The sequence below is a fragment of the Rhincodon typus genome, chromosome 4, assembly GCF_021869965.1.
Source record: "Rhincodon typus isolate 14 chromosome 4, sRhiTyp1.1, whole genome shotgun sequence".
Lineage (NCBI taxonomy): Eukaryota > Metazoa > Chordata > Chondrichthyes > Orectolobiformes > Rhincodontidae > Rhincodon > Rhincodon typus.
The window spans coordinates 88,812,851-88,826,893 of NC_063335.1; the positions used below are offsets into that span (position 1 = coordinate 88,812,851).

General features: G+C 40.7%; 1 protein-coding gene across 1 annotated transcript in view; it reads right to left on the reverse strand.

The window, feature by feature from the left end:
* Nucleotides 1-14,043, reverse strand: part of LOC109927288 (microtubule-associated protein 4-like) — a 126,334-nt gene that overhangs the window by 96,681 nt on the left and 15,610 nt on the right. The window contains exon 4 of the mRNA XM_048596159.1: nucleotides 4,698-7,184. Within this exon, the coding sequence (XP_048452116.1) occupies nucleotides 4,698-7,184 (2,487 nt within the window). The remainder of the gene's footprint in view (nucleotides 1-4,697; nucleotides 7,185-14,043) is intronic.

Consider the following 14,043-nt stretch of genomic DNA (forward strand, 5'->3'; position numbering starts at 1 on the left):
TAGGTCACAGCTCGTGTACCACATGCAGTTTTGGTCACTACACTCTTTGGGAAGGGTGTGATTTCACCAGAGAAGGTGCAGAACTGATTTATTAGGATACTGCCTGGGCTGAATGATTCAGCTATGAAGAGAGACTGCATAGCTGCAGCTGTTTTCTCTAAACAGAGAAGGCTGAAAGGTGGAGTGGGGGGTGTGGGAGGAAACGGCAATCTCATTGAAGCATTCAAAGTTCTGTTGGACATGGATAGATAAGAAGAAGTTCTTCTCCATAGTAAATTACTCAATAATCATGGTATACAGCTTTAAAGGGAAGGTAGAGGAGACTTGGGGAAAACCAAGTTTTACCCAGAGGGTTGTGGGTACCTGAACCTCACAGGCAGCAGAAGCAAGAATTCACAAATCAGTTAACAATTATCTAGAACATTTAAAATATCACTTACAAGGCTATGGGCCAAGTGTTAGAAAGTGGAATTAGAATAGATGGATGTTTGATGAGGACATGTTGGGCCAGAGGAACCTTTTTCCGTGCTTTAGAAACTCTGTGACTATCTTGATGACTCTATGTCCTTTTGACTGAAAAGAGAGGTATGTGGCTAATTAGATAGGTCTTTCAAAAGAGGTGACTATAGCGCAGTGGACCAGATGGTATCCTACGCTGCATGATTCTAATGTCAAACCTCCATGATGGCAGCTAAATTCATATCCTCTAGAATTCTTCTCCAAACGACTGGAATACAAGCTCAATAACATAACCATTACAGTCAACCTCAAACCTATAAACTTCTTCTCACTGGCCACATTTACTGATGTCAATCAACTTGCTTTAATAAAACCGTAAGAATTGGTGCATCATGGAATCTTGTATCATCACAGACATAGTCGTCAATACTCCACTGTATTTTATTATGACATTATTTAAAGATTTTTGCAATTGATTGACGTGTTAAGTTATTGATGACTGCTGCAGATATGATTAATTCTCTGTGCCTAATACATCAGATTGTGTAAATCAAAATCAGCTCTCAGGGTCACAGCTTTGGCAAAACATCAAGTCTAAGCTTTTATGCTTCTTAGTCTTCAACTAAAAATTTTTAATTCAAAGACATAGAAGAAAATTCAACCCGTACCAAAGATTATTGAAAAATAAGGAATGTTTTGAATGTTATTTTGTTAGATCCATAAATTGTTGAAATATTAATGAAGCCATTTGAAGAAAAAGCACAAGTAGAATCATGGGGGCCCAGTGACCAGATTTCCAAAATCACAGGGCACTCTCCTGTCACTATTAAACACCAGCTACTGTAGGTTACATTTACCATTTAAAATACCCTTTACTATGCAAAGGGGAAAAAGGTTTTATTAAAATAAACTTGTACAAATGCCCCCCATACACTGAATTTTACGTACCAAACACCATTAATATCTAGTACACTTAAAAATGAAATCTGATCGTCTATATACCATACAGAATAATAGATCCAAGAAATGGGCTATAGTGTTAGAATCTAATTTGAGTTCCGATGGTTTGTCATCTAGAATCTAGAATAAGACAAATTAAAATAAACAAACAGTTGAATTTTGAAAGTCTAATATGTATACTATATCCTCTCCAGCAATGAGATTAAACTGTCGGCTATAGGTTTTAAATAAAATTTAGTCACTGAGAAAAGCAGGATAGAAATGAGACTCCATCTTTACCTACATTGCAGCAGTGCCTACACTTTAATAGTGCTTCATTGGCTATAAAACACTTGGGATGTCCTGAAGGTGCTAGCTATCTCAATGTTCTTTCTTTACAGTTAACAATACAAAGTGAAGTCTAATTACCAGAAAACTCTTCAACATTTCAGCACAAGTAGGAATAAAATTGTTTGGGGATCAATATCACCAAATTATAAAACATAACTTGAGCAAAGTTACTGGAGACACATCTACTCTGAAAATAAATTTTAGTGGCCCACTATTACTGCTCCCCCATATTTCAGAATTCAGCTTTGGATGATAACATTTAAATAAAAATATTTTCAAGTACTTTCACAGAAAGATGTATAAATTACCAACGTACAATTCTTCTAGAAAATTCCAAAGTTACCAATACACAACAGAAAGCTGAAGGGGATTGGTGAGCTGACTTGCATGCACAGTGGCCTATTACGTATTTGCTATTCAAACAGTAACAGAGCCACTTAATATTCAGAACACCACGGATGGCACGAACTGTAGTGAATGACGGCTTAAGGAGAAAAACATCTGCTGTCACTAGACTTCACAGAAAAACAAAAAGATAAAATAAACTGGTGATCAAACTCACCAAAAAGGCAGTGGCGTTGGTGAGGCAATTCCACCCATATATATTTTAGGTTTTCACAAAAACATTACTTTTCCACCTGCCTGAGAGCTGAATGTAACACATCAAGTGCCACATCACAATACTTATGTGTTTTACATATTGAAAAGCTTTATGCATTCAATAACTTAATGCCACTACTACTTCTCTTCAAGAAGCTCATGCAGATATTTGAATATTCAACCCTGCAAAAATAAATATTTCAAAGAAATCACCTCTTCGTAGAGTGTGGTAATGTTTGGTCAGACCATAGAGCAAGGGCAATTTTGAACTTAGAAAATTATGTTTTGTAATGGGCTAAGTGGTGCAATTAGACTCAACATTCAAAAGGAAGATTAATACATATTTGAAAAGAAAGAATTTGCAAGGCTATGGAAAAACAGCAGTGGATTAATTAGATGACTCTTTAAAAGAGTTAAGACAGGTACATCCTTCTGTACTAGATGATTCTATAAATGCAAGGGTGATATTTGCAGGGTGGTGCACAAATTTAAACCCACCATTACACATTATTCCATTAAGCCCATTCCTTGCAATTCAAGCCCAGTATTTAAGATAAAGACATTAAAGAGGAACCAAAATAAAAAAATAAAAGGACATATGGTCTTCAGAGTACTCTCTTGCATTGTACATTTTTCATCCTAAACCAAAGCACTATCAAAGGCTTCTAACAGTTAAAGTGAATGTAATCCTTTTAGATCCTATCAAGAATGGTCTCAGTCGTCTTGTAATGATTTCATACTACATGCATAAGAAACACTCAAGACTGAGAAAACACCATTGAGCCCATTCAAGTAATTATGCCAGCAGCTGAGGAACAGTGAAGTACATGATTCTAATCACATCAGGTGTACAGCATTAAAAGAAATAAGAAAGGGCAAATATCCAACATCTCAGAACCATGTGAGATCTGTTACCATTCATGATATGTTAAGAAAAAGTTAATATGAACAATCATTGGGTTCTCAGTTTTGGGCCTGGCAGGTAACCAGAACTCTGAAATAAAAATGAACCTTGCATTATCCAGATACCTTGTCTTAAAGATCAATGAAGCTGCAAACCCAGTTGATTCATTCAAACATACTGCAAACTACAAGATCCCAAAGGAAGTCGCTTTTACAAAGGAATTAACTTTTTACGGACAAATGGCTTTTGAATTGAATCCATTTTATCTAGTCTATGATGAGGTTTTTCCTAATCTTGTTGTATCCCAAAGTTTATTGTAATATTTAAACTGTTACTAAGCCTGTTTTTTAAGTTGCTTTGGCCTGGACTAGCTATTTGGCACTTACTGGAAGTGACAGGTGATTGTAAATACCTTTTTCTCCCCCCACCAGAAATCAACACTAAACCAGGGACAAACATTCCAAGAACCTGCAAATTGCCTTAATTCCTCATGTCTCTTTGAAGAATCAGTGAAAAAATCATTTTAAGACAGTCAGTGAATGAATCAGAGATAACAGGGTGTAGAGCTGGATGAACACAGCAGGCCAAGCAGCATCATAGGAGCAGGAAGGCTGAATCAGGTTACAATTAGGGTGTATTTGTGAATCCAGGGTTGCTAACCTAATCTCGATGCAAACTTTGATTCTTTTTTTGAAGTTTTGCTTATGTAAAATATGTTTCGTGGTGTTCAGCAAACAAGTTTTAGGTGAGAGCACAGTCAGTAACCACATTTCTTGTTTTAATCAACAGTTGGGATTTTCGTACAGTAGAGTAATCTGTGTCAGGTGACATTTCTCCACTATCTGCTAATATTTCATTTAGTTACCTTCATTCACATATCTAAGGTACTACTATTCTAAATCACATTGGTTTGAGAATTCTTGACTCTCCATTAAGGAAAAGCACTCATACTACGGAAGGCAACAAAGATTACATTGTATTCCCAAATACTGGCTTTCTGGATGACTGGAAGACACAATTCTAGCTTTCAATATTAAAGCATATAATATCCAGCTTAGCATGAGCACTTACCTTTTTATTCTTCTTTCTCCTGTGTCCTCTTTTTCTAAATAAAAATGAATTTACCACCACCACCTCAGCAAATGTTTCAAAATCCTTTCGAAACCAACCAACTGCCATGCAGTGAGTTAAAAACATATCCAGAAAACACAAGCTGCTAGTTTCAGCCAAAAGAATCTTGTGGTTAGTAAGCATCAGATTAGTTATAAACTCAACAGAAACGGTGCATGCAAAATGATATGTGCTTTAGTGAGCCAAAGGCAGATGCCATGCCGTGCTAATCCAGTCAGATTGAAATCCTGAGCCAGAATTATGTAAATTGAAGCATTAGGGAAGATAGGTCAGGGGCAGGGAGGATGGCACTCTTATCATTGGCGGAACACACCTTCATTTTGTTGAGGACTCTCATCCAGACATCCTTCCTGATCAGACTGTACATTTATTTCGCCAATCTTCTCTGGCTCAAGTGGTTTAACATCCCTTTGACGCTGATTGGGAGGCTTCATTACCTTTGGTTGCATTGATGTCTTTATAGCCCTGTGCTGTTCAGAAGATACTTTTGCTCCAGTTTCTCTCTGTGAAGCACCTTTGGGGAATCCTCGTTTTTGGGGGGCTTTAGGTCCTGCTTCTTTTTTCACAGCTGCCTTTGAACCTGGTTCTTCATTATCATCCAGCAGTTTGAGTGCTTTGAGTTTCGAATAAGACAAAGAGACTTCATCAGTGCACTTTGGAAAACCCTCCTGACATTCCGCAGGACTCTTCACTATCTCATTTACCTCAGATGCTTGCTGAGCTTCTGGGAGATCAGTTTCTTTGTTTGGACATTCCAGAGGACTTTCCATAACCTCCTTCATCTCAGATGTTTGCTGCATCTCTGGGGAACCAGTTTCCTTATTTGGACATTTTAGAGGACTTTCCATCAGCTCCTTCATCTCAGATGTTTGCTCCAGCTGTGGGGAACTAGTTTCCTTACTTGGACCTTCTGGAGGACTTGCCACTATTTCCTTCACCTCGGATTTTTGCTGTGACTCAGGAGGGGAAATTTCCCTGTTCCAACATTCTAAAGCTTCCTCTGCCATCTCATTTACCTCAGACATTTGCTGCAACTCAGAGGGAGCAGTTTCTCTGTTCCAACACAGCGAACTCTCAACCAATATTTCTACCTCAGACTTCTGTACTTCAACTGGGGCAATTTTGCTACTGCAATTTTCTAGAGAAATATCAACTACCCCTTTCGTTTCAGAAATGTCTAAATCAGGGGGAGCAGTTTCTGTACTCACTTGTGCAAAAGGGGTTTCTGCCAAGTCTTTCACCTCAGGACTTTGTTTTAACCCAAGGGAGCCTGTTTCCCTACTATCATGATTCAGACAGATCTGTGTCATCTCCTTCACTTCAGATATTTTATTCGATTCGGGGGAAGTTGCTTCTTTATTCACGTGGTTGACAGAGCCCTCTGCCATCTCATTCAACCTACACATTTGCCCTGATTGATGGGGTGTAGTCAGTCCAGTCACATGCTCTAACAAAAACTCTATCTGCTTTCCCTCATGCACTTTCAGTGACTCAAGGAGAGAAGCTTCTCTCTCTGCATTTTCTGTAAGGGTCTCTGTCATTTTTTTTACCTCAAACATTTGCTGTAATTCAGGGGAAATGTTTTCGCCACTTTCATTTTTCACCAGGGTCTGTGCCATTTCTTTCGCCTCAAAGGGTGACTGTGACCTAGGGGCAGTAATTTGGCTAGCCTCATGTCCTGTCATTTCATTCACCTCAAACATGTGCTTTGACCCAGGGGAAGTAGATTCTTTACTTATAGGTGCTAGACTAGGCCCTTCCATCTCCTTCATTTCCGGTATTTCCTCGGACTGAGAAGGAGTATATTTTCTGCCCTCTAATTCCAGAGGAGTCTGTGGTGCTACCTTGCTTACTTCAGTCTTTTTCTGAGAGTTGGGTGAAGTGATATTGTCATCCCTAAGTTCTAGAGGGTGTTCCACTTTCTCTTCCATCTTGGATGTCTGGAGGAACCCAGGAGAGGTAACTTCTCTGTGTGTCCATTCGACTTCTGATATTGTCTCCATTTGTGACTGGCTGCCTGCAAGAGCTTCCCCGCTTCTTTGGCTCTCAACAACAGCCCTTACATCGCTCTCTGAAGGTTCTGTGTCGTACAGTGGTGGATGTACTAGTTCACTCTCTGAGCTTACAGAAGCCCAAATATTGCTTTGGCTTTGCACACTATCCACCTGCTGGGCTTTTACTTGTACCCCTGATGCCTCCTTACATGCCCCCTCAGTGTTCAATACGTTTTCCTTATGCCTCTCTGTCCGTCCAGGGAGCCGTTCCAGTCGCTGGTCAGAAACAATTGCTTGAACCTCTTTAGTTTTAGCCTGCATGTCCATTGGAGGAAGTTGGGCTCCCTTTGGATGTGAACGCTTTTTCTTTTTCTTTTTCTTCTCGACAGACACTTTTCCTACTGGAGATTCTACATGCTGTGCAATTTCCTCTGCAAGCTTAACTTTCCCAGGGGTTTGCTCCAGTAATGGAGTTTCTGTAGGTGAGACAGCAAACCCTGTGGCGCTGTTAATAAGATCCATAGCAGCCACCGATGAGTCAAAATTCCCACAGGCTGGCAAAAATGGTTCAGCGGATGGAGGAAGTCTTGCATCACAGCTCAAGTCCTCTTGTTGGGGAATGCTTGGTGAATATTTTGTAGGTGTCTGCAGTAGAGTATCAACTGCAGCAGTGGTCTTCGCTATGTTTGAAACTGGCAAGCAATCATCCATTAAACGAGCATTATTCAGATCTGGGTTACAACGGTCTACAGGGTGCAAAGATGATTCAACTTGATGCAGGCTGATGAATGGCACACCACATTCTTCTATATACAAGGGAAAAATAGTAGCTAAATACAAAGTTATCAATTCTAAAAAGCACTTCAATTTTTGCAACTTCAACATTTCAATTTTGCTCTCCTATCTTATGCATGTTCCCTCCCTTGCGATGAATTTTTTCTGGGGTGAGGGGCAGGAAAATGGGAAACACTGACCATTTTAAAAACAGAATATAATAACAACAACTTAACAGACAAAAGCACTGACTTGCATAATATTGTCACACTGACTAGTAAGGCCCAGGTTCAATACTTGGTATGTAGCTAGTCATCAGATTCAGTTTGAAGGTTACAAATAGTGGTTTCAATACCAGAGCTGAGAGAGTGGTAAATTAAACCCTCCTGCTTTAAGCACTGACACCAGCTGAAGATAAATGGTCCCTTACACTTCAAAGCAACCAATACCCATGGATCTTCGTCTTTAAAATAATATTTTACCCATTCCAGAGGTGAGGAAGAGAAATTCAAATCGTTTTGCATTGGAGAAATACATTAAAAAAAATCCGGCTTCTACTTTATTCAGGAATGAATACACAATTCCCTTTAAACATTTTTGCATGGCTGTGTACATGGAGAAACAAAGGAGCTGCCACAGCTCCCCAGCTAAGAGTGAACATTTCTCCTTGTCCATACAGAATTTGTTTGTACTTAGGGATTTTAAAGCATAAAGTGATAATTCTAAATATAATGGTTGTCTCCTGAGCACCCCCAATGCTGTTTTTGCGTTATTCTTCTTTATTTCTTTCTTTCATGGAATGTGTGCATCTCTGGCTGGGCCAGTATTTATTACCCATCCCTAGTTGCTCCTGAGAAGCAACAGCTGCAGTCCACGTGCTGTAGATAGACCTACAATGCCTTTATGGAGGGAATCCAGAATTTTAGACCCAGCGGTAGTAAAAGAACAGTAATATTCCTAATCAGGACAGTGAGTGGCTTGGAGGAGAACTTGCAGGTGGTGGCGCTCCCATTTGTCTGCTGACCTTGTCCTTCTACGTGGAAGTAGTTGAGAGTGTGCAAGGTACTGCCTAAGGATCATTCTTGAACTTTTGCAGTGCATCTTGTAGATGGTATACACTACTAATGCAGAGAGAGGAGATATGGTGCCAATCAAGCAGGTTGCTTTGTTCTGGATGGAATCGAGTTTCTTGAGTGTTGTTGAAACTGCACTCACCAGGCAAGTGGGGAATATTACATCACACTCCTGACTCGTGCCTTTTAGAAGGCAGGCAGGCAGACTTTTTTTTTTGGGAGTGGGGGGGAGGTGGATATCAGATGGTGAGATACTCACCCGTACGATTTCTGGCCTCTGACCTGCTCTTGTATGGAATGCTGGCATTGCTGACATGGCTGACATTTGTTGCTCATTCTCAGTTGATCTTAAAGTGGTTGTTTCTTTATGCCAATTCATTGGGTAGTTAAGAGTCAACTAAATTGCTGTCTCGAGTCACGTGTAGACCAGACGAGCAAAGGACAGCTAATATCCTTCCTCATGTTAGTGAACCAGATAGGTCTTTACAATAAAATTGTTACATGCTCATCATTAAACTAACTTTTAAACCCAGATTTTAATCCAATTCAGAATTTACCATCTGCTATAGTGGGATTTGAAACCATGTTCCCAAAAACATTAACTTTTTTTTTCTTTATCCATTCATGGGATGAGGGCATCGCTGGCTAGGCAGCATTTATTGCCCATCCTTAACTGCCCAGAGGACAGTTAAGAGGCAACCACGTTGTTGTGGGTCTGGAGTCACATGTAGGCCAGATCAGGTAAGAATGGCAGTTTCCTTCCCTAAAAGACATTAGTGAACCAACAAACAATGAAGAATTCACAATCATTAGACTCTTAATTCCAGATATTTACTGAATTCAAATTCCACCATCTGTCACGGCAGGATTTGAACTCAGGTCCCCAGAACATTATCTAGGTCTCTGGATTAACAGTCCAGTGATAATACTGCTAGGCCATTGCCTCCCCTGTGGCCTCAGATTAATGGTCCAGTGACATCAACAGCCACCTGCAGAAGAGAATTCCAAACCTCTACCACCCTATGTGTGTCTAAGTGCTTCTCTTCTTAACAGTCTGGTCCTAATTTTAAGATTATGGCTCCTTGTTGTAGAATCTCCAACCAGTGGCAATACATTATCTTTATCAAACCTGTCTTTTCTGGTTATCATCTTGAAGACTTCGACCAAAACACCTTTAACCTTCTAAATTCTAGAGAAAACAGGCCTAATCTGTGTAATGTCTCCTCATAACTTAATCCTGAAGTCCTGGTGTCATTCTTGTAAATTTACATTTTATTCCTTCCAAGGCCAATTTACCCTTCCTAAGGTGTGTTGCCCAGATCTGCTCAAAGCACTCCAGGATTTTGATTAGCTGCAGCACAAGTTCTGCATCCTTGCACTCCAGTCCTCTAGGTATAAAGGCCAGCATTCTAGTAGCTTGCTTGCCTATTTTCTGCAGCTATTTGTGGCATTTTAAAGATCTATGCACCTGAACCTCAAGTCTCTTGGGACATCCACTATATTTAACTTCATACCATATAGAAAGTACCCTGAATCTATACTTTTCTAGTCCAAAATTGATAACCTAACATTTCCTTACATTTAAACCCTCCTCCCTCCGGAAAATCCGCCATCTGCAATCCGACACCACTACCAAAGACATTTTTCCCTCCCCACCCTTATCTACTTTCCGGAGGGACCACTCTCTCCGTGACTCCCTTGTCCGCTCCACACTCCCCACCAGCCCCAGCACTTTTCCATGCAACCGCAGGAAGTGCTACACCTGCCCCTACACCTCTCCCCTCACCCCCATCCCAGGCCCCAAGAAGACCTTCCACATCAAACAGATGTTCACCTGCACATCTACTAATGTAGTATACTGTATCCACTGTTCCCGTTGTGGCCTCCTCTACATCCGGGAAACCAAACGGAGGCTTGGGGACCGCTTTTTGGAACCGCTTTTTGGAACACCTACGATCGATTCGCAACAAACAACTGCACTTCCCAGTCGTGAACCATTTCAACTCCCCCCCCAACTCCTTGAATGACATGTCCATCCTGGGCCTCCTGCAGTGCGACAACGATGCCACCCGAAGGTTGCAGGAACAGCACCTCATATTTCGCTTGGGAACCCTGCAGCCCAATGGTATCAATGTGGACTTCACAAGCTTCAAAATCTCCCCTCCCCCGACCGCATCCCAAAACCAGCCCAGCTCGTACCCACCTCCCTAACCTGTCCTCCCACCTATCCACTCCTCCCACCTCAAGCCCCACCCCCATCTCCTACCTACTAGCCTCATCCCGCCTCCTTGCCCTGTCCATCCTCCCTGGACCGACCTATCCCCTCCCTAACTCACCTTTACTGGCTCCATCCCCGCCTCCTTGACCTGTGTCTGTCTCCTTTTCACCTATCTTCTTTCTCCATCTTCTATCCGCCTCTCCCTCTCTCCCTATTTATTTCAGAATCCCCTTCCCCTCCCCCATTTCTGAAGAAGGGTCTAGACCCGAAACGTCAGCTTTCCTGCTCCTCTGATGCTGCTTGGCCTGCTGTGTTCATCCAGCTCTACACCCTGTTATCTCCTTAAATCCATCTACCAGTTTTGCCCATTCACATAGCATAAAATTTCAAAGGGACATTAATAGACTATCATCTGCACTGTTTGCAGTACCATCGAACTTTATATCATCAGCAAGTTTGAATATATTACTTTCTTTACCATTATCCAAATTTTTAATAAATAATATGAATATTTAAGGCCCGAAAACAAATACTGCCAATTTGAGTACCTACTTGGTCAGCCACTCAACCAATTTCCCAACCATGTCAGAAATTTACTCTCAATTCCATGGGCTTTACCTTAGTTAACAGTATCTTCTTGGGACTTGATCAAATGCCTTCTGGAAGTCCATATAAACAACATCCACACCTTTGTTACTGCTTCAAAAAATGTAATAAGATTATGCATGGCCTACCTGTCATGAATCCAAACTGAAAATTTGAGGCCTTCAATTACCCAATCGATAAGTTATGGACTCCAGTAATATCCCTAAACACAGACATTAAGCTTACAGGTCCGTATTCCCTGGCTTTCCTCTTTCACCCTTCTGAAAAAGCATGTCACACGTGCATGTTCCAATCCAGAGGGGCGGCTCCAGAATCTAGGGAACTCAAAGCTTATAGTTAGGGCGCCTACAAAGTTCTACACTACTTCCTTTAACACCCTTGATGGAAATTACTCACCCTTATCAGTCTCACTGAAAACTTACCTCTACACAGCAGCTGATATATAAAAATGAGAAACTGCCTCTCAAGCTGATTCTATCTGCCTTTTCTCTCTGTGGAGCTGCAGCAACAGGTTACAGTTGCAGGCAAGACTGGAAACCTAGCTTCTAGATGGAAAAAGCCATCGCAGCGATTTGCTTTGCAGACTGTGGCAACTACCTCAGGAGTGTCACTGACCAGAAGTTCTGGGCCACATTAATTGTGCCACTGATTCAACTGATATTTTTTGGTCTGGTATGACAGCCATACAAAATAAAATACCTCGAAAGCATTAACATTAATCGTGAAGCTCTTAGGAAAGAGTTTTCTTTGCTAGTATCTGTGCCTTTATTTCTGAATGATTCTGACTGTACAGAATACAGAGGTATTGACCAAGTGAGTTACAAGTTATGGGATACAAACAAAGCAGGCTTATGAGGCCACAGGTAGATCAACCCCAATCTCACTGAATGGCTAAGCAGGTTCAAATTGCCCAAATGGCCTATTCTTGCTAAGTCCTATATTCCTATCACCATCCTTCATGTAGCCCACAACTATACAGAGAGAGAGAATGGAAATATTGTGGTTGGTTCGCTCGCTAAGCTGGTTCATTAGTTTGCAGACTTTTCATGACCCTGCTAGGTAACATCATCAGTGCAGCCTCCGATGAAGCACTGTCATCGTTTCCCGCCTGATATTTAAACTCTGGGGTCCGTTGGAGTTGATTACCTAATTTCCAATTTTCTTTGCAGTGGTGTATATATAGGGTCTAATTCTGTGTGTTTGTTGATGGCCTTCCTGGAGAAGAACCAGGCCTCCAGGAATTCCCATGCCTGTCTCCGTTTGGTTTGTCCTAGGATTCTGCGGTCAGTTCAGATACGTTTTTGACGTATGTTAACGTGATAAGTGTGTTGGGGCGCACTGTATACTTCCTGTTGTTGTTTGTGAGACAGGCATCGTTGGACCCAGCTGTTCAGGTATCCGTTGTCTCTAAATACATGGTGGAAGTATTCTTCATTTTGGTGTGGTCCACCAAGGCCATCAACAAACATGTAGAATTAGACCATAAATACACACCACTGCCAAGAAAAACCAGAAATGAGGTAATCAACTCCAACGGACTCCAGAGTTTAAATAGCAAACGGGAAAATACAACACAGCTTCATCAGAGCTGCACTGATATTACCCAGCAGGGTAATGAAACATCTGCAAACTAATGAACCAACCACAGCATCCACAACCCGAGCTACAAATCTACTCAAGAATGGAAATATTCTTTTGATTTTCCCCTTCTAGCTTGGTCACCAGGGGCAAATGTATACCTGCACCAGCAGAAATCTGCAAACCCAAGACAAATGAACGTGCTCATCTATATCAGAGATTACATTACAAGGGGATGTGCATTTTGAACTGGTAGTGAAATAAACAATGCGTTTTTAATAAGCTAGCGAGGCTAAAGGAAGGTAAAGAATCCAGAGGATGGTGAAAATAAAGATCAAGGCCTTAAAAATAATATTTCAAGATTCTACTCCATATGGTTGCTGTACACATTTTGAAATATGGAGATGTGTTACTCTTATCCTGGTTAGCTTATTATCTGTAGTCCAGAAAATTTAAGAGTCTTTGATTATGAATAAAATTTTGCAAAGAAAATAGAAGTAACTCATACACGTTTCAAAAAGAACTGACATTTGCATGCTGTCTTTCACATGTTAAGTGGTAAGCAAATCCTTTTGAAGTGAGTCACTTGTGAAGTCAAGAAACGTAGCAGCAACTTACATACAACAAGGTCAAACAAACAGTAATCCAAGTAACAATCTTGGTTGAGGGACATCTGGTGTAGACGTCCAGGGAAATAATCTGCAATTAAAGATGGAGTGACTGAGCACTTGAGCAACTATAAAACTGGTCAGAGATAGCCATCCGGTCTAATCTAGTTTTTCTTTAAGACGTCACCAATAAAGGTAGAGAAAGAAGGGCCTTCTGTTGCTATCCAGATGGAATTCCAAAAGACCATCAACAGTGCTGCATGCAAAATGTTACTGCGAAAAGTCAACACTCAGAAATGAAGGCCGGTTTTTGATTTTGGTTGGAAATTGGTTGAGAGACAGAGTGGGGATAAAGGATACGTACTTATATTGCCATGGTCTAACAAGTGATGTTTCACAGGGATAGTTTTTACTAAACTGAATAAAGTAATGAATTGAATTTTTGCAGATGGCAATAAATTAAGAAAAAATGTCAGTATTGCAGATGGGAGCAGGAAGTTACAAAGGGCTATGAACAGATTAAATAAGTGGATAAGACTGTGGGTAAATAAATTCTTATCAGGCAAATATAAGGTCATTCACTTGCAAACAAGGACAATATATCAGAGCATTTTAAAAATTATGAGAAACGAGGAAATGCAGAAAGCAAAGAAGTCCAAGTTTACTAAAGGTAATAGATACAAAAGCAAAGGCAAATGAATATTGGGCTTTATCTTAAAGGTGCTGGATTATAAAGAGGATGGCTTTATGCTCAAATTGTATGCATTCTTAGTTAGGCCACACATGGAGTGCTGTGCTCAGTTTTGAA